The following is a 21,784-nucleotide window of genomic DNA, read 5'->3' as shown; positions in this document are numbered from 1 at the left end:
GAAATCACCCTGCATCTCCATCAGTTAAAACATCAATCCAGGAAGTACAAACACAGTTAAACTCCCTTCAGGGGAAGGCAGGGGAAAGAATTGGATCTTGATTTTTCACATCCTAATCTTGACCCTGGCCTGCTGTTTCCTCTGTTACAATTGCAAATGACTCCAGAATAATTTTGTTTGAACAAGCCTGCAGTGAATTGAACATGAATTTGCAAATGACTGCTCTCTGCATGCATGTGAAGAGCTAAGTAAGCACTCTAACAGAAAAAGATCCATCCTGCTCTCCTGAGCGGCTGAGATATTCCTGCTAGAAGGCTGGGAATGCTCTCAGGGCAGGTAGGTCACGAGTGTTACAACAGGGGTCTCCTAAAAATTTCAGCAGGGTTTTTAGTCCTCAGTGTCAAGCTGCACAGGATTTGTTGTCATCAAAACCGAAACCGATACAACAATCAGACTTAGAGATGAGTTTTTTCTGAGCTTACCTACCATGAGTCTTTCACTTTTAGGTGACAGCATGATAATGTTAATTTTTATCATCTGTAAAACTTGATTAATCAACTCCTCTGTGCAGTGGGCTATAGCCTGAAATGAATAGTAGATTCTTGAAAATGCTGCATCATTTCTTGTCTGGTGAAGGGGAGGCATTTCTGCATCCTTCACCTCTATAAGCCCTCTTCCTCAGAATGAAAATCAGATATGATAGGGTGGTGTTTCTTGTCAGGGGCAGAGCTGAATGTCACTGCTGATGAGGAGACTGTAGCTGGTCAAACTGAGCACTGATTCTGTAAGGGAAACCTTTAGAATAAATTCTAATTAAAATGCATTCCTAGAAGTGGCTCCCTGACCTATTTGCCCCTTACAGTAAATTATTCTGCTTCTAGATTGATATTTGTGTTCTATTCAATCGGAGTTGATGCAGCTTTTCCACCATGCCAGACCACCACTTTTCCCACAGAGCAGCTCTTGCTGTGCGTGGGCGCAGCGTCGTGTCACTGTTCCGTGCTAATCTGAAGAATGAGAGGGAATCCTCTGTGGTCTCTTACAAGCAGTGCTTTTAAGTAGGTCTGTGTGGGCTGTGTTTGTTTGAGAGAAATGAACGTGCTCTCAGTGGTAGAATGACTTTAGGAAAGGGGTTTCCCTTAAGCCTGGGGTGTAGGTTAAACCTTGAGATATATATACACAGATACACATTTGCCTCCAAACCACTTAGTTCTCATTTGATTCAGAGAACCTTTATTTGAGCCTGGGATGTCCTAACCTGGCAGTACAGAGACAGACAGCTTCCCTAAATATGGTGAGTAACATCTGCATTTGTTGGAAATTTCTGCTGGTGGATGTCTTCCTAGCCTCACAGTAAAGTCGTGTGCCTCTTTTCCCTTCTCATCTACCAAAAAGACCTCAAATCCAAAACCTGATGTTTTAAAGGTTTTTTTCCCTAAATGGCTTTTAAATTTCTTCCTCCTATTTATATAGAATCACTATAGGAATGTTCTTTTATTTACTTTTCCTGAATAAAGTTGGACAATGAAGAGTACAGCAATAATAAGGGGTATATTGCCATATGTATTACTGACTATATTAAACAGTTATTTTGGGGTAAATTTAGTGATAGAAAGATTCAGTGCACCTGCACTGGGTTTGACCAAAATCCCTCTTTTTGGATAAGGTTTCTACTGAGAACTTTGGAAGTTTCATCTGTTCTGTGGAGTTTGGGATGTTCCCTGAGCTACTAACTCTGCCTGGAGAAGGCACAGGATTTCCTTAGGTAGTTCTATCATTAGGACATCTACTACAAATTATTTTCTGTAATCCACATAGCATTTGAGAATGAGCTATTATTGATATTTTGCTTGCCTTGTGGCTGTAAATTTGCATTAAAGCTGCACCTCAGAAGTTTTGATGCATCCTAACCTTGAGTAAGGAATGCTTGGAGCTGCAGTATTACAACCTCCTTTTTCCAGGACAGATGTTGTTTGCTGCCAAAGGGCACATTCTTGTTTGTGCTGGGGCAGCTGTAGGAGCTCTAGACTGTTCTATCTCTCTCCTGAAATGAAGCAAAAGTTCTCCTCATCTTCCCTTGGTTTGATTCTGGATCCTCAAGACATCATGATGTGCTGCTGGCAGAGTCCAAATTTCTGGCAGCAGCAGTACCACATATCCTGAAGTATGGGAGTGCTGGAATGTGTGGAAAGCAACGTCTGCTTGGAGTCATTTAGGACTGGTGTTCCTGCCAGTGATTTTTTGCTACTGGATGGTTGGATTGTTCCTGCCTTTCTGTGGGCTTTTTTTTTTTTTTTTTTTTTTTTTTTTTTTTTTTTTTTGTCGTCCTGAGATTTGGAAGCTTTTTTGGAGGGCATGAGCTGCATTCATCTTCTAAATCAGCCCTTCTTCTTGCTGTTAAACTTCCCTTCTTTTCGCTGCACAGCTTTTTGTAGCTAGGGCTGCCTGTGCCTTTTTTTCATGTCCACGTGGCTCCTGTACTTGGAGCAATCTCTTTTCTGTTACTTTTTAAAATTCTACCTCCTTATACTGCAGAGATTTGATTCCAAAGTCATGTACTTGATACATCCTAACTTTTATCTCTTGGTTTGGATTATACAAGAAAGTTTTGTCCTTTCCTGTCATGGCACCACAGTTTCTTTGCAGTAACATCTCTATAAAAAATTGTTCAGCAAAACCCCCACATTTTGGGTGCTATCAATGACTATCATAGTTATTCATCTTGCTTTTATCCTGCAGCATTTTTCCTTTTCACTTCTGTATATTATCTTTAAGAAAGCTTCCTATCTGTGCTTTGGCAGTGAATAATAATAAAGAACCTCTCTTTTTACTGCATAATTTACAGTTGACATTTAACAAATAACTAAGTACTTCCTTCCCATCTTGCCCACTTCCAAATAATTTTTTGAGTATATTAAAGTTGAACACAGATAATGAGAAAATAACATTGAAAATATATTAATTATTGATGGCTTTATCAACACACTTGATAGTTTTTTAAAAATTAATTTTAATTCTATTAACTATTTGCCTCCACAGAAATTGTGTGCAGTAATTGTGCTCAAAGTATCATGGACTTAGCACCCAGATCTCTGTACATTAATTGCCTTTAGCTAAAGTGAAATTCTGCCACGAAGAAAAGATTTCTTCTAAATATATTAAAAATGAGGGGTCTAATTTTTAACAGGAGAAGTACCAAGGGTGTTTTGAGGTAGGCTGTGTGTGACTTTGATGGCTTGGTAAGATGATATTTGCAAGTTCCTCTGGTCACTTCTTATGTGACTCTTTTGCATGTTGGAATTGTGGTCAAGATATTTTTGGCACTGAGCTCGTGTTTTGTGGCCTTTCAAACGAGTCTGTGTGCTTTAAACTCACTTGTGCAGGTGCCTGTGTGGAGTGGCTGACATGCTAAGCCCAAATGTGTGTCACCCGAGTCTGAGCACGATTGTGGTGGCTTTTTGGTGACATTTGTGCAACTGATTCCACTTGAAGAAGGGATTTATGCTCACGGGGGAATCATTTTCTGACTTTGAGATCTTGAGATCTTCAGTCCAAAGATGTTTAGAAACTTTGCTGATTTGCAAAGGGAGAAACATGCCTGTAGATTGGTTTTGTCTCAGTTTCAATTCAAGAAACAAGTGTTGATTTTGGATAAGGTCTTGTAGTTTAAAGCAATGTTTTGCAGTTACCACTGACACAGATCTGTGTGTGTCAAGAGGAGCATTTTCACGCACCCAGTATGGGGGAGCATAGCCCACACTTCTGATCAAGTTGTAGATATCACAACTCCATGGGAGGGCATTTGGGAATTAAGTTCATTGCAGGAATTGCTGCTCAGGATCCACTGTTACCTTCATCGAGATAATTCTACTTAATACTGAGATCAGCTTAAGGTATACAGCATTAAATTTTCCTGCATCACACAGGGCAGGTACAAGTTTCATTTTGTCCAAATTAAATTATGCAAGTAAGAACTGAGGAAATTATCTACTCTTTATTTTTGGCTAAAATCAAGCTTCAGATTTAAAATTTTGGTTAGAAACTGTCTAATATTGAAGTTTCAGCACTTTACCAGGAAATAATAGGGGGAGGAGACAACTGGCAGATCTTGCTGTGTTTGTGGCTTTTTCTAGGCAGCATTTGTGTGTATGAAGCTGCATTTTCAGCAAAGAGCAGACAGGCATGCAGTGTAATGGCTGGTTCTGGTGCTACTCTGAGAACCAAATCTGGGAATATCTAGGTAGGAGGAGATGGCAGAAATGTTCTGTGTTTGATTTCTTCATGCCAAAAAAGTCTTGAAGACTTTATTTCTGCTTTAGATTAGTATTGTTTAGGCTCTCTTTCATCAAATGCTCTTCTATTTCTCTGGTTGTTCTTCCATTTTGATCACATTTACTGTAATAATGCATTTCTCCATCCCACTCCTCCTACACGACAGCCACACACAAATAGTATCTAACCTGCTGGCCTGTTTATCAACAGCATTGGTGATGGTGTTTGTTCCACTTTGTTTTGGAGTTATTTTGCAATAAGGGTAATGCTTAAATGAGGTAAATTTACTCAGCCTGGCTGTGACAGGCTCTAAAGCTTTCACAACATAAAAATGGGTATTACTGGAAAGGTAACTTATGAATAGGTTTATTACTTATGTGAATTTTGTTTGCATGTACTTTAATTTATTTGGCATATTGTTGCTTTTCTGTTCTCTCTACTGGGGACAATGTCTGGTGATGGTGGTGATCTGTAAAATTGGGCTATCTAGTTGATCTAGGCAGGAAAACCAAACGAAACATCTCCTATCCCCTTTTCTGCACTTCTAGTCTGGCTCATCTTTTGCATTCATTTTGCATTGCATTCCCACAAAATATTGCTTTGGTTCAAATGAAATACAAGTGAATTACTAAGCAAGTTTGGGTAAAATGAGTAAGGGTTTGGAAACATCAGATGTTCTTAAGCTAGAATTAGACTTGAGAAAGAAAAAGAGAATGAGGCAAAAGTAGTGCAGGATTTAACATTTACAATAAGGATGTTTGTGAAAAGCATTTTGGAAAATATTTTGAAACACCAGTGTGATGAGTGCCTCTCTGGTTGTAATCAATTTTACAGTTAAGATTTCATTAGAGAGTCTCATTGTCTTTCTTGAAAAATGTATTTTTTTTCCTCTCCAAATGTGTCTCTTCTATATGGGAAATTTGTTTCTAATGCAAATTAATACTCCAGGGAAAAAAAGTGCCTTTTTGACCTATTCTGGGTGTATCTAGGAAATACTTAGGGCTTGGAGCCATGACAAATTTGGTGGGTGAGCACCAAGGAAATTCTTCGCACTTTTTAACAAACATTTCCAATTATTGCAAAACCCCATAAATCTGTGAGCAGAACTGATGCTGTTTTACTTCAGGGTGTTCCTGTCCTTAAAAGCCTTGACAGAAAGCAGAGAATTTATGTAATTCTGAGCAACCCTTTACATGACCATTACAACCCCCACTTTTAGAGAGCCTTAATGCTTTGAAGTAGCTGAATTTTATCCATTTTGGCTTAAGTCTGCCAGATCTAATAAAAACCTACAGCATTACACTGCATATTATGGTTGTAAAAACTTCTGGTTGTTCTAATAACAAACACTTGCATGGGGCACAACGACTGGGTTGCATCTCTTTCGTTCAGGTTCTCAAATGGAGATTTGGATTTTAGCCGCAAAATCTGCATATGACTAAGAGTCAGGAGACCTGCACAATGTCCCCCACCCCAGCAGCAGGACTTCTGAAGAAATGCATGTTTATGCTGCCTGGGTGTGCACCTGGGCCAAGCAGGGATGTGGGACTTGTCAGCTTTTAGCAGCTTTTTCTGTGTTTCCCTGGCTCGGCAGAGCAGGGCCAAGGAAAACCCAGAGCACCCTCACTGCAGCCCCAGAGAGCTCCCCAGCAGGGCCCTCAAACCTAGCTCACTCTGCTGAACCAGTAAAGAACACATTAATAACTAAATAAATACTTTTTTTATTCATTCACCACTACTTTTTTCCTTTCCAGTTTTTCAGAAGGAAAACTTTTTTTGCTTGCTGCTTCTGTGACTCTTACCAACATGGGTGTCATATTTTCAGTAACATTTGACCTGCTTCTCTTTAATGTGGGCTGCAATATTGTGCCCAGCTTGGCAAATACATCTGAAACTGGTGAAATGTCAAAGCTCAGTGGGACAAATTAGAGCTGGAGTAACAGTCTGAATTCAGTGGTGTTCTAGGTCAGTTTTGGGTTTTTTTCTATTCTGATTTCTTTTAGTAATTTTACTTTATTTTTTTGTTGTTTCAGCGGCTATAGAGTGTATTCATTCCAGGTCAATATTTTTCAAATTTGGTATTTTTGACTTAGACTCATGCAGGCCATGTTCAGGGGCTCCAAAATAAGGCTTAATCCTCATTAGTCCCCAGTGTCTGCTGCTCCCATTGAAATCAATCAAATGCAGCCTTCCATACTTCAACATGATTGTGTTATGATGAAACAGACACTCATAAAACTCAGACAAGCTGGAATCAAGTTACACATGAAACTGAACTGATATTTTTTTCTAAATAGGATCCTTGTAATTAGTGATTACCAGATGCATATAGAATGTGTGAAGTGCCTGCAGGAATTGGAATTAAGAAGGGGGAGGGATGCCAAACACCTCAGATCTTCTGCTGGCAACCTTTCATTTTAAATTTCTGCCCTGCACATAGATGAAGCAGCATGGTTTCTATAAAATGTTCAGCTGTGGTTTCACATTAAGTTGATGTTACCAATAAAGAGAGTGACTTGTAATTGAAAACTTATTTGCTTATAAATAGCAGGTTTAGCTCTGGATTGCTCCCCACTTCGTTTGAGTGGTCACCTTGCTGTCCTTAAGAAGGTCTTACGAAACCCGTCAATTTTCAGTTCTAGCAACTTCCATAATTATATTGTTTGATCTAAAGAGAAGAATAAGGCTTCTGGGCTCTTTTTCTGATGAACTAGAGGTGTCTGAGGAAACATACCCAGAGCTGTCATCAGCCCTCCTGTCACCAGCACAGGAGCAGAATAATTCCTCTGGATGAGGTGATGCTGGATCACTCATCGTACAATCTCTTCTCCCACTTGAGATGGAAGGTGGTGCTTGCTTTTTCATGTTCAGAGTTTTAATTCAAAACCTCCAGTTTGAATGGATTATCTTAATGTGGACTGCAACTGTTATCCTGTAGCAGCCCTTTTCTCTGGGAGCTTGGTTTGGGCTTTTAGTCTTCCTTTTCTTTGGAAATGCAGTGCTGGCAAATAACTTGCCTGACCAGAGGGAAGCTTGTTAGGAGCTTATAGAAAGCCTGAACAACACGCTCGTGCTCAATAACTTACATGTGTCTCCTTTTCTCTTCTCTCTAAGTGATTTAGACCAGTCATTACTCAAATTCTCTTAATTTTGGAGAAATAGCTTTACTGGGCACTTCAATGAAGTATAGGAATTTTTTGGACAACATGAGGACATGCTTGAATTCTAAAGTATGAAAATTAATTTATTTTTTTACGATGATTACTAAAAGGCCTTTCTGCAACCCTTCCAATGTTCCTGTGGCTGCTGGCAGCTTTATTCCTTGTGTAGCTGCTTGTCACCCCAACTAGAGATTGTTGTTGCTCCTGCCCTTGCAGAACTGTCCCTGACACAGTGGTGAACTTAATAGAGGATGGTGCTGGGAAGGATGAAGTAGATTGCTGGCTTGCTTGTCAACCATTTGTAGTTTATGAAGAAAAAAATAGAAATATAACATACTGTTATCCGTTCTCATTGTAATTGGATACGTAACCTTTTCTTCTTAGTTTTTTTTTTTTCATCCCTATTCCTAATAGATTCACTGTGAGGAGCTCAAAATGAAGAAGAAAGATGTAGAGGATTGCACGGAACTGTGCCCCCATGAATGTGGTGAGATGGAAAGGTACTGTGTTGATGTTATATGGAAAAACTCCTTTGTTCAAAGTTTTTTGGGCACCTGCAGTTTCACAAGGTAGTGTTAGTCTACTGATAATACTGGGAGTATTAAGTGTAGTGCAGTGAGTGCCCTCTCCCTTTCAGCTGAGGCTGCCTGGCAGCCACCACAGACAAGGACCTGACCTGACTTAAGAAGCTGGTTGTCCCCTGTCAACCACTGTATGTTGCATTTCCTGGCTGCATTTCCGAATGGTTTTCATCTGTCTGTCCTTCCTACTTGTGCTGTTAGTAGATCACTGCAAATACCTCAGCTCTGTGTGGGAGATGTGGACTCAAATGAATCAAGGGCTTGTTTTCCTCCAAAGGTTCAGCCCAGCTCTGAGCCCAGCTCAGCAAGGCATTGGTGAAGCATCCCCATCCTGGCCCAGGCTGAAGTAGGAGGCAGAATGGGCTGCTTGTGGTGATGCCTGATTGGAAAAGAGAGTAGTGGTGTCAAGTACCAGTTAAAAATGTCAGCTCTGTGCAGAGTCACAGCTTTCCAGAGGAACAAGCAGATGTAAGACATGAACAGATTCATGGGGCTCCAGCTGAATCTGCAGGGCAAGCAGCCAGTCCAGAAGGGGCTGTGGGAGGGTCACCATTCCAAAAAGGCACGTACTGAGGCCAGGGAAGTGCCCTGAAAGGAGCACAAGTTTTTCTAGGTATTGATCTCCACAGAAAAAGAATGAGCCCTTAAAAACATCTAGATTTGCCTCCCTTTGTGTCTTTCTAGCTTTCAGTTCTTTCAACACTTTCCTGCCACCTCCCCACAGCTTTCTGCATGTGTGCCTTTCAGTGGGGGAGTTCATCTGCTCAGACAGCACGTGCTGCTTCGTGGCTCTGTTCGGCCAAGCTTTCCAGCTGATTGATTTCCATGGCAAAAATCAATTCCCTTTCCGCTGGCAATCCACCCACAGCTACATGAGGCCTTGGGAATGAGTCTGGGTGACAGTGCCCCACTTGCTGCCTCTTCAGGGAGACAGTTGTCTGCAGCTCACTCACGGCTCATTTGAAGCCTGAGGAAGTTGATAGAAATAATTTAATTGGCTTCCCTGAGGTTTGAACACAGCCCAAATGCTGTCCATCAGGAAGATAGCCAATGTCTTGGTAGTATAATTAAGCAGAAGATCCAAGTGGAAAGGAGATGATGCTCTTTTCCTGATGTACAAGCTGCATGGGGTACAGGAGTGAGGCAGCAGCATGGAAGCTTCCCAAGGGACAGGAATATCCAGGCATGGAGGAAACAGCACCTTGTGATAAGCAACATCATTTAATGCAAACCAGCAGCCATGGTCTTCTTGCATATTGCAAATTTCCTGAGGGGAGCAGTCAAACACTGAAAGACACTGAGTGCCTGTGTATCAGTAGCTGTCCTCACTGAGCTGGGATGGATTATAGGTGCAGCTTCACTTAATCGCCCCCCCACCCTTTTTTTTTTTTTGGTTTTTTTTTTGGCTAGTTTTTAGAGAAAACCAGATGTGTTTCCATTAAGAACATGCCTCCCTTTTGTTGTCATTTGTGTAATTCTTAAAATTAGGCAAAAGTATTAGGGAATAATTGTTTCTGCTCACATTAACAGCACACAGCTTCTCCAGATGTGGCATTTGACAGCCCAACAGCTGCTGGCTATTAAATGTGCCTTAAAAGGCCCATTCTTTGTCGTAAAGGGAACAGCAGTGTAGGGACGTTTATGGGGTGAGAGGCAGATGTTTTGGCTACATCAGATTTGAGGGAAAGTTTTAGGTGGTTTCTCTGCTATGGTCACAGTGCATGTTTTAACCCCTATCATACACCTTATGGGGCACTCTTCTTGGCACTGGGGTGAGATTATTCCTAATCCCATATTGACCTGTGGAACATCTCACTCTGAAGACAGTACAGTTCTGCCAGGGAGATCTCAGGTGATGCTTGGCTGACTTTCCAGCGATGCTTTTGAAATATACTGGGTACATTTTTGGGAGTGAAACTCAGGTTAAAATATTAAGTTAGGAACAATCTGAAATAATGTGTTGCCTTTTTTTTTTTTTTTTCCCCTTAAACTCTCTTTTTAAGTATCTACTCATAATCATCAAAGGCAGGTGTTCTTTTTGTGTTTGTCCCAGCACAGTATGCTTTATGCCCAATAAACTACTTTTTATGGTACATGTGAGGTGGAACATGGAGCGAGCGGAGCTCAGTTTCAAAAGTTGTGGCTCAAATTCCCAAGCCTAAACTTTGAGTGGAGCGTTGAGTACTGGAATAGCACTACTGGTCCTTAGGGAGCTGCACCACTTTTTAACTATTCTCTATCAACTCAGAGTCTGCTCAACTTCTAAAAGCTTACAGAGCTGCAAAATTTTTTTTCAGTAACAAAAGTCTTTTTGTCTTCTTGGCAAAATTTTATTCTTCATATTGCTTATTGGACTGGAAATTCTTTTGCTATTATTTAGTCTTATGTGGAGAAGATTATAAAAACCCAATGCATTTGCATGAAAAATATCTAAGAATTATACAAAACGGAATTAAAAGGGAGCAAAATGACATGGAATATAAGAGAATAGGCTCGTTCTACGGATAAACTGTCATTTTAAAGAATTATATCCTTATTTTTATTCCTAAATTAAATCTATTTCTAGTATAAATTAGATTAAATATTCTGTAATTCAATCTGATTCTCCCCCTTATTCTATGGGCCTTTTTTTCTGAAATGAAGTCTGTTATCATAAACAGCTGAAATATTAGCTGAAACAATTTCTCTTTAAATTTGCCACATTCTTAATTTATCTGATTAGTTCATTCTCCGTAATTCAAAAGCAGAATTTTCTTTCTTTCCATGAATTTACTCCCTAAGCTTAGCCAAGCAAGAATCCTACATCCCAAATGCCCACCCAAGGGGATGAAGCACATGTTTTGCCATTAAACTCTGGAATTCATTTCCCATCAAAATATGACTCCATGGTGTTGGCGTCTGGCTGTAAATCCTGGCTTAAAGCCTTTTTTCACAATTGTTTATGGTGTGTATTTGTGCTTTCACCACCACAAGAGAATGACCCCGACACACCAGCCTTGAAATTAATATTTAAAATAGAATTATATGGCTTGGGTATTAATATTGTGCAATAAATGCCTTGGGACATCTTGTAGGTATGTCCATTGTTGCCATGTAACAGCTATGAGTAAGGAATAATGCCAGTGAAAAACAGGGAAAGCCAAGAGATGCAAAACTTGGACTCTTAAGCAGCTTGTATTGCTTATTTGAGAAACTTGTATTTCTCAGCTTCCAATCTATGCTGCTCAACCCAAAGTATGGGTTTGATCATGTTCTGGCTCTTAACTTAACAAGAGAATTGCTGTCAAAAATATGCAACAGTTTTTAAACAAACAATCATTATTATTTAGAGCATTATACTATTATAAGTAATACCAATAATTATAAATAGACCAGTAGAGCCTAGAAACTGAAGTGGTGCAAAATGTACCACGGTGCAAGAAGTGAAAACCATTTTAAAGGCAGTAAGTTGAATACGTGGGAGAAATGAAAACACCTTTAATGGAGTGCACAGTTAAGTTCTGCATGGATGTGAAAACTTGAAAACCAAAGGGAACATGCCTAATTTTTAAGTCTTGGAGGACATGGCTTTTCAGATACGACATGGAAATTGTCATAGGAAGGTTGGACCCTCTTCTTTCCCTGCAAGCTGCTAAAACTTGTGTTGGGAGGCCAGTTTCCTTCATTGCATCTGTACTTTCTGCTTCCATGTAAGATATCTTAATTTTAAAGAAAAATTTCTTTTAAGAAAAAGAAGTAAATTTTGCAACTAACTCAAAGTATACAAAGGAGAGTTAGCATTCTAATATTTTATTGTCTCCTGCAGTAATCACAACTTGCTAGAGTAGTTTTTATATCTTTGTATACTTTAGAAAGCTTTAGCACCTGGAAGGGTTACACTTTGTCTTGTATGACCACAGAAAAAATGCTTTTTAATATTTTCTGAAAAATTTTAATGGTTCAGAGTCTGTACCTGTGAACTTCAGGAAATCAACAGCAGTTTTGAAAACTGTTAAGTGCAGAATCTGAATGTTGTGTGCCCTCTAGAGCTCTCTGGGGGAAGCTCTGATAGTCAGCTTGTCTTGGTCTGGGGTTGCTCCTAATCACAAGTGCCTTGATGTATTCAAGCACTCAGAGCATCTGTGTGCTCTGAAAGTCCAGATTCTAAATCAGATCTACACATCAGCTATGATTAGTGTTCTAGCTCACCATATATGTATCCTTCTGATTATCAACATGGCTGATAATAAAATGCAGATAGTTGCAGTAATAGTTTCTCAGTCTAAAAATGAAGTAACTTTCTGACTTTCATGATAATGGTCAAACACATGGATGTCACAGAGCAGAAACTGGTTTGTAGAGATCTGAGCCTTTTGCAGTTCTTTCTTTCACCCAGGCACAGCTGGGTCTTGGTCTTGCCCAGATAAGTCCAGAAAGAAGGATGGAGAGAGGCAAGGGTAGGAGCAGCCAGAGGTGAATGTCATTTACAGCTACAACATCAAATTGTGGGGAGCAGAGGAATGAACTCTTCCTGGCTGAGAAAAGATGTTAAGAGCCAACCCCCATGTTTATGGGGTATTTCTCAGCTTAGTTCATGCTCTGACCTCAGGAGATTGTGGTCACACATCTCCACTTGCTGTGGCTGAACCAGCAGCAGAGCTGAGTGCAGCCTGCCTAAGCATTTGGTGCTGCACAGCTGCCAGACTGCTGCTCATCTTTTACTGTCCCCAGGGCTGCACCTAGGCATTGCTTCTTTATCCTGAGTATTTTTTTCTTAGCCTGAGCTGCTTTATTTGGCTTAAAAGTGTTTTGAAGCACTAGCTACTTGACCCAAGCTGGGGGAGTAGGTTGTGCTGGCAGCAGCGAGTGGCTGCTTCAGTGCTGTGGCTTTTCAGTTCTTCTGAGCAGCCTCAGAAGCAGCCAAGGCTCTGCCCAGGGTATGTGCACCTCTGTTACACAGAGCTGTCTCAGCATCAGGAACTGGAGTCCAAATGGGCTGGAGGTGCTGTTTTCCTGGGAAGCGCACTTGAGAGTGCAGAGTGCTTGCTCTGTCTGCTGCCTGAGGTCCAGGAACCTCAGCACAGAATTGCTTAGAAAAACTACCACTTGCCCTGGCTTATCTGGGATTTTGCAACCTTTGGCCAGACAGAGAAGGGCTGGATTTCTTTTACAAGGTTGGTTGCTTTCCTCCTGCAGTTTTCTCCTTGAGCTGCCACGCGTTGCCTGTGCTGCTGCTGGGGCTCACCTGCCGCCCACACACAGCTGAGCCTTTGGAAAGCGCCACCAGCCCTTCAGAGCAGCTGCAGCTTTCTGCACCACCCTGGAGTTCATGAAAATGTGCCTTGGAAGGTCTTTCTTTTAATCTTCATGGCCATGAAAGTACAGGTTATCTAACTACCAAGTTAAAAAAAAAAACCCTCTAGAATTTTACTAGCCCTTATTTGTCACTATTGGTATGTTATTTCCTCTTGGAAATGATTTTGTATCCGTGCTTAGTGAAAATACATTTGTTTTTTACATATAGAGCATTAAATGAATCCTTCTATGCTATCAGCATGAAATTCACCACACTTATTTACTCTTATGATCAAGATAGATTGGTTTGTTTATTGGATAATTTCATCAATTTTGCTTTAGGAGTTTCCTCAGAACCTGTGGTGCAATCCCTGAGGACTGCCTGTCTAAACTTCAGGAAGTATAATTGATAAACTCCTACAGCTTTCAGTTTTTCTGGTGGTTCAAATAAAGAATTTTGTATTTTCTGCCTAAATCAAGAAGTAATCTTGCTAGAACAGGTTGGTTATATTTTTAAGCCTTGTAGTTTGCATTCTGGTCATGCATTACTTATATTTAGAATTGGTTTAAGTTGGTTAGATGATGAAATCTAAGCTTGCAAAACAGATGAATCTTTCTTGATAATTCGGGTTGATTTAGGAAATTTAGGGGTTTTGTGTTAATTATATCTCAGTTAATTATCTGGAAATCACATTGCACCATTGCAGTGTATCACATGAATCAGCCGTAGCTGCAAGTTTGTTCTGTGAATTTGGAATGAGCCCTTATGTTCACCTAAGTCATGTATGTCATTAGCAGAGAGACTGAAAGAAAAAAATTTTCCCACTAAAAAAATATAATTTTTAATGTTCTTAACAGACCAATTTTGTAACAATATATGAATGTTTTTTAAAGGAACCTTTAAGGAAAAAAAACATTGAAAATGCACGTCAGGTTTCTGCCACAAAGTGATAGAGAAAACAAAATGTGCCATCGAAAGACTTTGTGAACTGAGCACCTAGTTTTGCAGTTCTAAACCTTTCAACTATTCTGATTGCATTTTTGCTGAAGTTGAATTTAAAACTCTTGAAACTGTGAGTGGATGAGGTTGAGGGCAGATGGCAGAGTTAATATAATCCCTGAAAGGGTTAATTTGTATTTTGTAGGTGAAAAGTGGCACAATTCATAAAGGCTTCTTGTGTAAGTATTTTAATTTAATTTCTGCTACAAAGCATTAGAGATTGTGTCACTGTCCTGGTGATCTCTCCTTGTGTTACCAGGAAGGGAGGGAGCAGGAGCCTGGTGCAGGACAAGCTCTGTGTTCTTAAATTCAGAAGAAAGCCTCAAGTTCTGGTGTAAAGTTTAATATTTCTTTTTCTTCCTAAGCAGGTGTGAAAGTAAAGAGCTGGATGTTGAAATAAGGAATCTGATAGGGAAGAGCAGCACTTTGGAGACATGTGAGGACCCCAAACCTCTTGCCCAAGAGAGATTGAGCTCTCGGAGAACTTCATGTTCCCTTAAGGTAATCACAGTGTGCTTTTGCAATGTTTATCTGCCAGGAAAGAACATTCAGGGGATGTTCTCTGCGGGGCTTGACTATGCATGAAACTTTAGGATTTCTGAAATGATGCAATAAACTTGCTACACATTTTTTTTTTCCCTGATAGAGCTACTTCCTGGTATGAGGAAGAGTGACTGAGAAGGTACATTTTATAGTGCTTTAAAAGGTCAGCTAAACCTGATTATTATCCTAAGTGTCAAATCCTGTAGCTAGATGTGCCTTTCGGATAATGCAGATCCTTGAAACAGTGGAACCCCCAAATCACTGTCATTTTTGATGCATTTGGAAATCCTGATTTAACTGGGAATGAGCAGAGGTGTGGGACACAAAGACCTCTGGAAGTGTCAAAAAGGCTTTTAGGTGAATAGGAAGAGAGGAGGAGGAAAATGGTGATGATTCAAACCCACACTTCTGTGGTATTGCAAACAGAAAATCGTAAGCCACCTGCTAAGGCAGTTCTTTGCCTGCAGTGAAGCAGTGGTTAACAAGCCTGACAGAAACTTGTTCTGGGTTTCCCTCTCAGTTTCACTCCTCACCCCTAAAATAGCAAGAATAGAAGGAATTTCCCTGTTTTCCACAAACTGGGAATAGGAGGGAGGGATGTGGAGGAGAGGAGAGATTAAACCATGAATAATTCACCTGCAAGGGTTGATGCTCCTGCCTGTGTGACTCCAGCACGGGATGGGGAAAGGAAAACTAAAGGCTGCACCCCGAGGCATGATGCAGGAAATTAATGAGGAGATAAAAGGGAGATGACTCTCTTCTACGAAATCCGAAATTACACACAGCTCCTTTCACATGCAAACCGCCATGTCCAGAATGACTCATGACCTCGGGGCATGAAGCTGAGCCCAGCCTAAGGAGACACCGCAGGGTCAGAGCAGTGGGATTAGAAACGGTGAGAGAGAAGCCACAGGGAGGGATGGGGATTCCCGGAGGCAGGGGAGAAATAAGCGTGGTGTAGCAGAAGTCAGTGCAGAACCAACCTTTGAAATTACAGATGATCCATGGAAACACCGAGTTCCACATGTTAGCCTCTCTTCAGTAGAAGGAGACTTAGGAAAGGATTTGGGAGATACGGGGAAGAAAGAGAACAGATGTGCTCACCTGCACCCTTTCTGAGGGGTGCTGCAGTGCTTCACACAGGAAGACTGTGGCACTATTTAATCTGTGGTGCTTTTATGCCCTTTGCATTTGTAGTACTTCTTGCCTGTAAAATATATATGTGTGTGGTTTTCTTAGAGAGGGACACTCCATGATATTTCTGCACTAGACACATGCTATTTTTTTATTTATACCTTTAAGTTGTGCACCTTTTCACTTGGCTGGTTGTTGAGCTGGGCTTCAAGTGAGTGACAGCTTGACGGTTCTGATGAGCTTCAACAACCTCAGTGTAAGGTGCTAGGAGTACCTGTCTTGGATTGTGTGTTTTGGGAAAGGAGGTCATATTTACAACACCTAGTACTTAATGAAGATTATGAAATAATAATTTAAAAAACCCCACACCAGAAAATATCAATTTGTGAAATTATGCTGATTTGGACTTAAAATTATATGTTTAAGAATTAAGAAAAAGTTAATAACAAAACAAAAGTGTACCCTTCCCTACAGTGTCCGTCATTCATCAGGAAGTTATTTGTCAGAGCCAGCAGATCATTTTCATTCTGTAACTTTTTTTCTGGAGTGAAGAGTACAAAATGCACTCTGCAGAATGGCATTTCCATCTGCCCTTCAATTGCTTTCAAGGCTAATCTGTAAATGTCTGTAAACAAATTCCCCTTTTTGCCAGGATTTTTTCCCATAAAATTTATTATATTAGTGCGGTTTTAAATGCAAATATTTGAGAGAGACAAAATGTAGGTCTGCACAATTAATTTCTCAGTACATCCTTCAGTCTGATTCCTTCAGTTGCAGCTTGTCCTGATGCTGCATTCTCCATTCCAGGAAAGCGAATAGATTTTCATTTTTTACATTTGCAAATGTCATCCAATTATGTTCACATGAAACTTGTTTTTTCATCAGCAGGCCTGAGTTTGCAACTGCTTAGGTACTTGGGAGGCCATGCCCTTATGCTTGATGGATAAAGGAAATCCTGAAGCAGGAGCCTGTGCTCAAATATCTTTATTTACTCTGAAACCTTATCTAGCTCTAATTTTATCTGGTTCTCACATATTAAGACACAAATTTGCATCTGCACCTGTTTTTCTGTTAGAGGGAGCATGTAACTGAGCAGCACAAAAGGCTGAGGCTGACACACTGAAGGAGAAATCCCTTTCTAGCTCACCTCTCTGGTGGGGCATAGGGGCCAGGTTGAAGCAGGAAGAGGCAGATTCTTCTTCTGGTTCAAGAGCCAATTTTATTCTTCAGCTAAAATCTCTCATTTTTTGCCATTTTACCACATGCCTCAGAATGGGAAAACGGATATTGTGGCAAACACTGCTGGCATAACAGCTTCAGCAATAAAGCCAAAAACAAGGCTCAGCTGAAAAATGAGCGAAGTAAAGGCTCCCCAAAAAGCTACCAAATTTTAATTAAAGTAATGGCAGAGTTAATCTAGTTTCTACAAGTCTGCAACTGAACAATAAATTATAATAAACTAAAATCCCCAACAAACCTCACAGCAGATGCATGATCAGCTAGTGAAAAAAAATGACTTGTTCATTTTGTATGCTTTTGTTATTGTCTAGGAAAGCCTCACATTTGCTTGCATCAGGCCTTTTAATGATTCTTGGTTTCATTGCAGTTACTGAACAGACAAAGAATTTTTGGAAGTGAAAAATAGTTTTCATTATCTGAATTTATGAGATATTTTGTAGTACTGTGACGCAAGTTGTTCCCAGAATTAAGATCCAACACTCTGAAAATGAGAACTTCTATCATCTTGTGGTGCCAAGGCTTGTGAGAGGATTCAGGGCTGACCACAGCTCCAAGGCTCTGATTTTTCTCCCAGTGCAAGCTTCTCAAAGATGCTTAAAAGGCCTTTATGCTCAGGAAGTTCAGGTCATCCTAGAATGCAAACTAAAATATTTCTCATTTTTAAACAGAACATTAAACAGACATTAAAAGAAAACAAAACAGCAATCTCAAAGCTTCTACTAATAGAAATTACAGAGTATCATGGAAATAAGATAGAAATTATTAAGGGGCATCTAAGTTGTTGTAAGATGCCACTTGGGAGTTAACTTAAGGAGTGTGACGGGCACCAAATCCTCCCATTTACTTCCTGGGCAGCTTTTTCCATACCTGGCAGATTTTTAGGTTTGTGACTGCATATACGGTCTGGTTGTCAACTGGAATTTTCCAAGCCGTTTTAAACTATTTTATTTTAAGTTTTTGTTCAATAGATTCAAACAAAGTGTAAATGCTTGAAAATATTTGTGGGGTTTGTTGAAATCTGAAACATGATAGGTCTCAATGTCCTTCTTTCAAGGATTTCTGTATATCTCAGGTTTCTGGAGTGCTGTTGTACAACTAAGTTTTTCTTGATAGCAGTAAATGTCAACAAATTTCTCTTTATCACTGTGATATCAATGAAAATGAATGTTGTCATCTCCTTCTCTTTCCTTTTGGTGCTGTTAACTGTTCTCACAGAGACAGGCAATGATTTTGTTTCAATCTCCTAGTTTTTGCTGGAAGAATACCACCAGAATACCTCTGAAGGACTTGACTTTTTGTTCCCTATTCATTGGCATTTCTTCTATTCATAATTTCAGACATACTCTTCTCTCTCCAATCTGTTTTTATGTGGCAAACAGTTATCCTTATGAATGCTAAGCTGGATGAGACAGGGACTGAAAAGTACTTTAGTCTTAGTTCTAGGCTGTCCAATTTTATGTAAAATCATTCACTTTAAGTTGCCATTACTGCAGTCATGAAGAAATCACTAACAAAGGACTTGGTGTCCTAATGTCCAGGTAGCTTTCCAAGAAATTACTTCAGCTCTCCAGGAAACTGTTGTGACCTAAATTAGAGTATCAACCAAGATCTCAGCCTCATCCTCTCTTCAAAGTAATTTGAGCATTAATATCTTTCAAGTGGGAGCTGTGGTTCATGAGTGGGGCTGTGCTCTGGGTTTGCCCTTCTGTCCTTACTGTGGGGACCACTCAGTGCCTTGCTCACCACACCCCAGCATGCTCTCTTGAGGAAACCAGAAACTGGGGCTGCTTTGCCTTGCAGGCCAGACCAGAAAATGCAGCTGTTCAACCTGAGCTTTCCCCAAAAGTGAATGTGCTGCTGGAGTGGGGATGAGACTGGTGAGAGTGGGAGTGGGGAAGGGGCAGTGTCTGGGATTGAGAGGCATTGCCCTCAAGAGCACATGTGCAGTGTGGAAGGTTTGTGATTGTATTTTTATTAATCAGTTGCCCAGTGTTGCTGCTTTTTTGCCCCACTTTATAGTCTTCAGTGCTGTACCTGATATACTCAATATCTAGTTTGATACAGGTACAGATGAAATTCTTCTAATTTTTGATGAGTAGGATGACTCTATGTAGAATCTGAAATGTCTTCATTAAAATAACCTTTGCATTTTAGTTTTTCTCTTGATACACCACAAGTTTTCCAGCTGCTCCATAAACCAGGAGAAAAATAGAAAAGAACCTAAGGGTAGCAGGACATATTTCATATGCAAATATTATAGAATAGTAGCTTTCTTCCAAATTGTGGTTTGTATCTTGCAAAAGAGGAGTTTCTTAGTCACACATTGTGAACCAAAGATCTGGAATGTGGCTGCAAAACTCCAGCATTTCACAGGATTGCTTTACTTTTTCTAAATCCGTTGTTGGAAATTTAAAGAGAGGTTTCTATTATTTTATGTCAAATTTCACAGGCTAGCTTTCATTTCATTCCTTGAAAATGAAATAAGCAACTCTGCTGCCACTGCAAAAGCCATCGACCCAGAGATATTTCCACAAAAAGGAGCAGGATTTTTCTTTCATGCTTCCCTCTGAAATCCATTATTATTCACAATTGCAAGACTGAAGACGAGAACACTTTACTGTTTCATTCTGACTTTGTATAGGAAGGCTGTGGAAGCCTTTTCTTTGTAAATCTTTTCTGTGACTTTAACTTAGTTAAACTAAAGTTAATATCTTCCTCCAAATGGGAGACTGAGGCCCAGGTTTGGAGTGTTGGGTTCCTTCCAGCACCCAAGTTCTTCATAAGCTTGAAGCTGGATCCGTGCTCAGGTAAGGCAAGTGGCAGAAGTGCAAATGAAATATCTGTCATTGTTCATCTTTGTGCAGCTTTTCTTCAGGGAAACAAATTTTCCAATTTTGGTTTTCCCCTAACCATCTTGGGGTTTTTGTATGGGGGTGCTTTTCCCTGTGGCTGTTAACAGACTTTGCTATTGCTCCTTTAGAAGCATGACTCATTCATTTTTCTCTTCTGGTAGCTCATTCTTACTGTCAATAATTGTTGTAATTACTGAAGTCCTTTTATATAACTGGAAGCAGGGATAGAAAAGCCTGTCCTCTTATTTACTGAAAGAGCAAATACCCTTCCTTCCCTTACAAATGCAACTTCCTCTCTGGGGGGAACTGGCCAGGCAATTGTGATTTCCATGCACACAAAGCAGAGAGCTGCCTTGCCTGGCACATTAGTCATAGGCATTGTGCTTCATCCATTCTGGGAAGCCCCAGCCAGGAAGGAGGAAAAGGTTAAAATCAGAATTCCACCACTTCTCTCTGGACCTTGGCTGCTTCCACAGGCAGCACTCCTGGATGATCTGGGTCTGCAAGCAATTCTCCTGCTCCTTTAGCCAACTAAAATCTGTTTCATTGCTCTTCTTCCTCCAAAGACCCAGAGTGAAGGAAACACTCCAGGCTGGCTTGGATGCACCTGGGAAAGTGGGAGTGACATGGAAGCTCCAGTAGAACCATTCGAAGTAAGTGCCTGTGTTGGTTGTTCTCTGAAGTGTTTTCTGGTTAACAGGAGCTGGTGCAGGTCATTTTGTAGATTGACAATTATGGGCTGATCTTTGTGTTCTAATAGGTTTTTCTGAATGATGAAACTGTGTAAGACTGAAGGGAAATGTTAGAAATAGTTTTGCAGATGGCATTCTTAGCAAAAAGCCCTTTCCTAATGGTTTTTCTTTTGCCCTCCAGTAGTTGCACAAAGGGTGCAAAGTGGTTCATTTGAGTGACCCCACAAATTCTGTGAGCACTATTTGGGCTAGTTGGTGCCAAGTGTATGTGTAGTTGTTAGATTTCTGAGTTGTCCTATTCACTTTATCACTATTCTTAAACATACTCTTCAATATATGCCTAAGGCCCAGATGTTTAAAGCAATTCAGCATGGGAATATCTGCATTAGCTGCCAGGTATTGCTTGAGATACTCTAAATTAAACTAGTCTGTGAATTGTGAAGAAGAGGGATTAAGTGTTTTCTGGCTTGGAAGTCAAGGGCTCCACATCAGAGTTCAGCAGTACTGGCCATGGGGCAAATATGTGGTTAGGATTTTTGCCTTTGAAAAGACACAGCAAAACTGTCCTTTGATCTTCACTGGTATTCAGCATTAAATTGTCTATCTACAGAGAATTTATTCCAGACCTCAGAAGAGCTCACACTATTATTCTTGTTGTTCATATATTGGTTGAGAATTTAGGGAGGGAAACAAAAAATCCCTGAGAATGTATCTGAACAGAGTATGTTCTATTTTTATGAGGCTGTCTCTTTTTTTTTCCAGTACAGTTCTCTGTCTTTCTCTCTTATAGATCACATGTTTGTTTTGATGACAATCCATAGAAACTTCCTGGAAATTATGATGTACAACATGGCCATTATATAAATGAGCATCTATCTGCTGCTGTCCTTCATGGCTGAAACTCCACACTTAAAAATAATAGAAGAGTTACAGACTGATATTCTAAATTTCTCCAAATAGCCTATTTGTTTTTTGTATTGCTTGTTTTGAGCCCATTGTGCTAAAGTTTATCACCTTGGGCCTAACTAATTGTTCT

The 21,784-nt window shown here is 40.1% G+C and overlaps 1 protein-coding gene across 1 annotated transcript in view; it reads left to right on the top strand.

The window, feature by feature from the left end:
- The first annotated feature begins 1,201 nt into the window (after nt 1-1,201).
- TNIP3 (TNFAIP3 interacting protein 3) overlaps nt 1,202-21,784 on the top strand; it is a 39,717-nt gene continuing 19,134 nt past the window's right edge. The window contains exons 1-4 of the mRNA XM_056489987.1: nt 1,202-1,294; nt 7,848-7,933; nt 14,657-14,789; nt 20,623-20,709. Of these exons, the coding sequence (XP_056345962.1) occupies nt 1,292-1,294; nt 7,848-7,933; nt 14,657-14,789; nt 20,623-20,709 (309 nt within the window). The 5' untranslated portion in view covers nt 1,202-1,291. The remainder of the gene's footprint in view (nt 1,295-7,847; nt 7,934-14,656; nt 14,790-20,622; nt 20,710-21,784) is intronic.

This window comes from Oenanthe melanoleuca, chromosome 4, assembly GCF_029582105.1.
Source record: "Oenanthe melanoleuca isolate GR-GAL-2019-014 chromosome 4, OMel1.0, whole genome shotgun sequence".
NCBI lineage: Eukaryota > Metazoa > Chordata > Aves > Passeriformes > Muscicapidae > Oenanthe > Oenanthe melanoleuca.
This window is presented reverse-complemented; position numbering and strand designations above follow the sequence as displayed.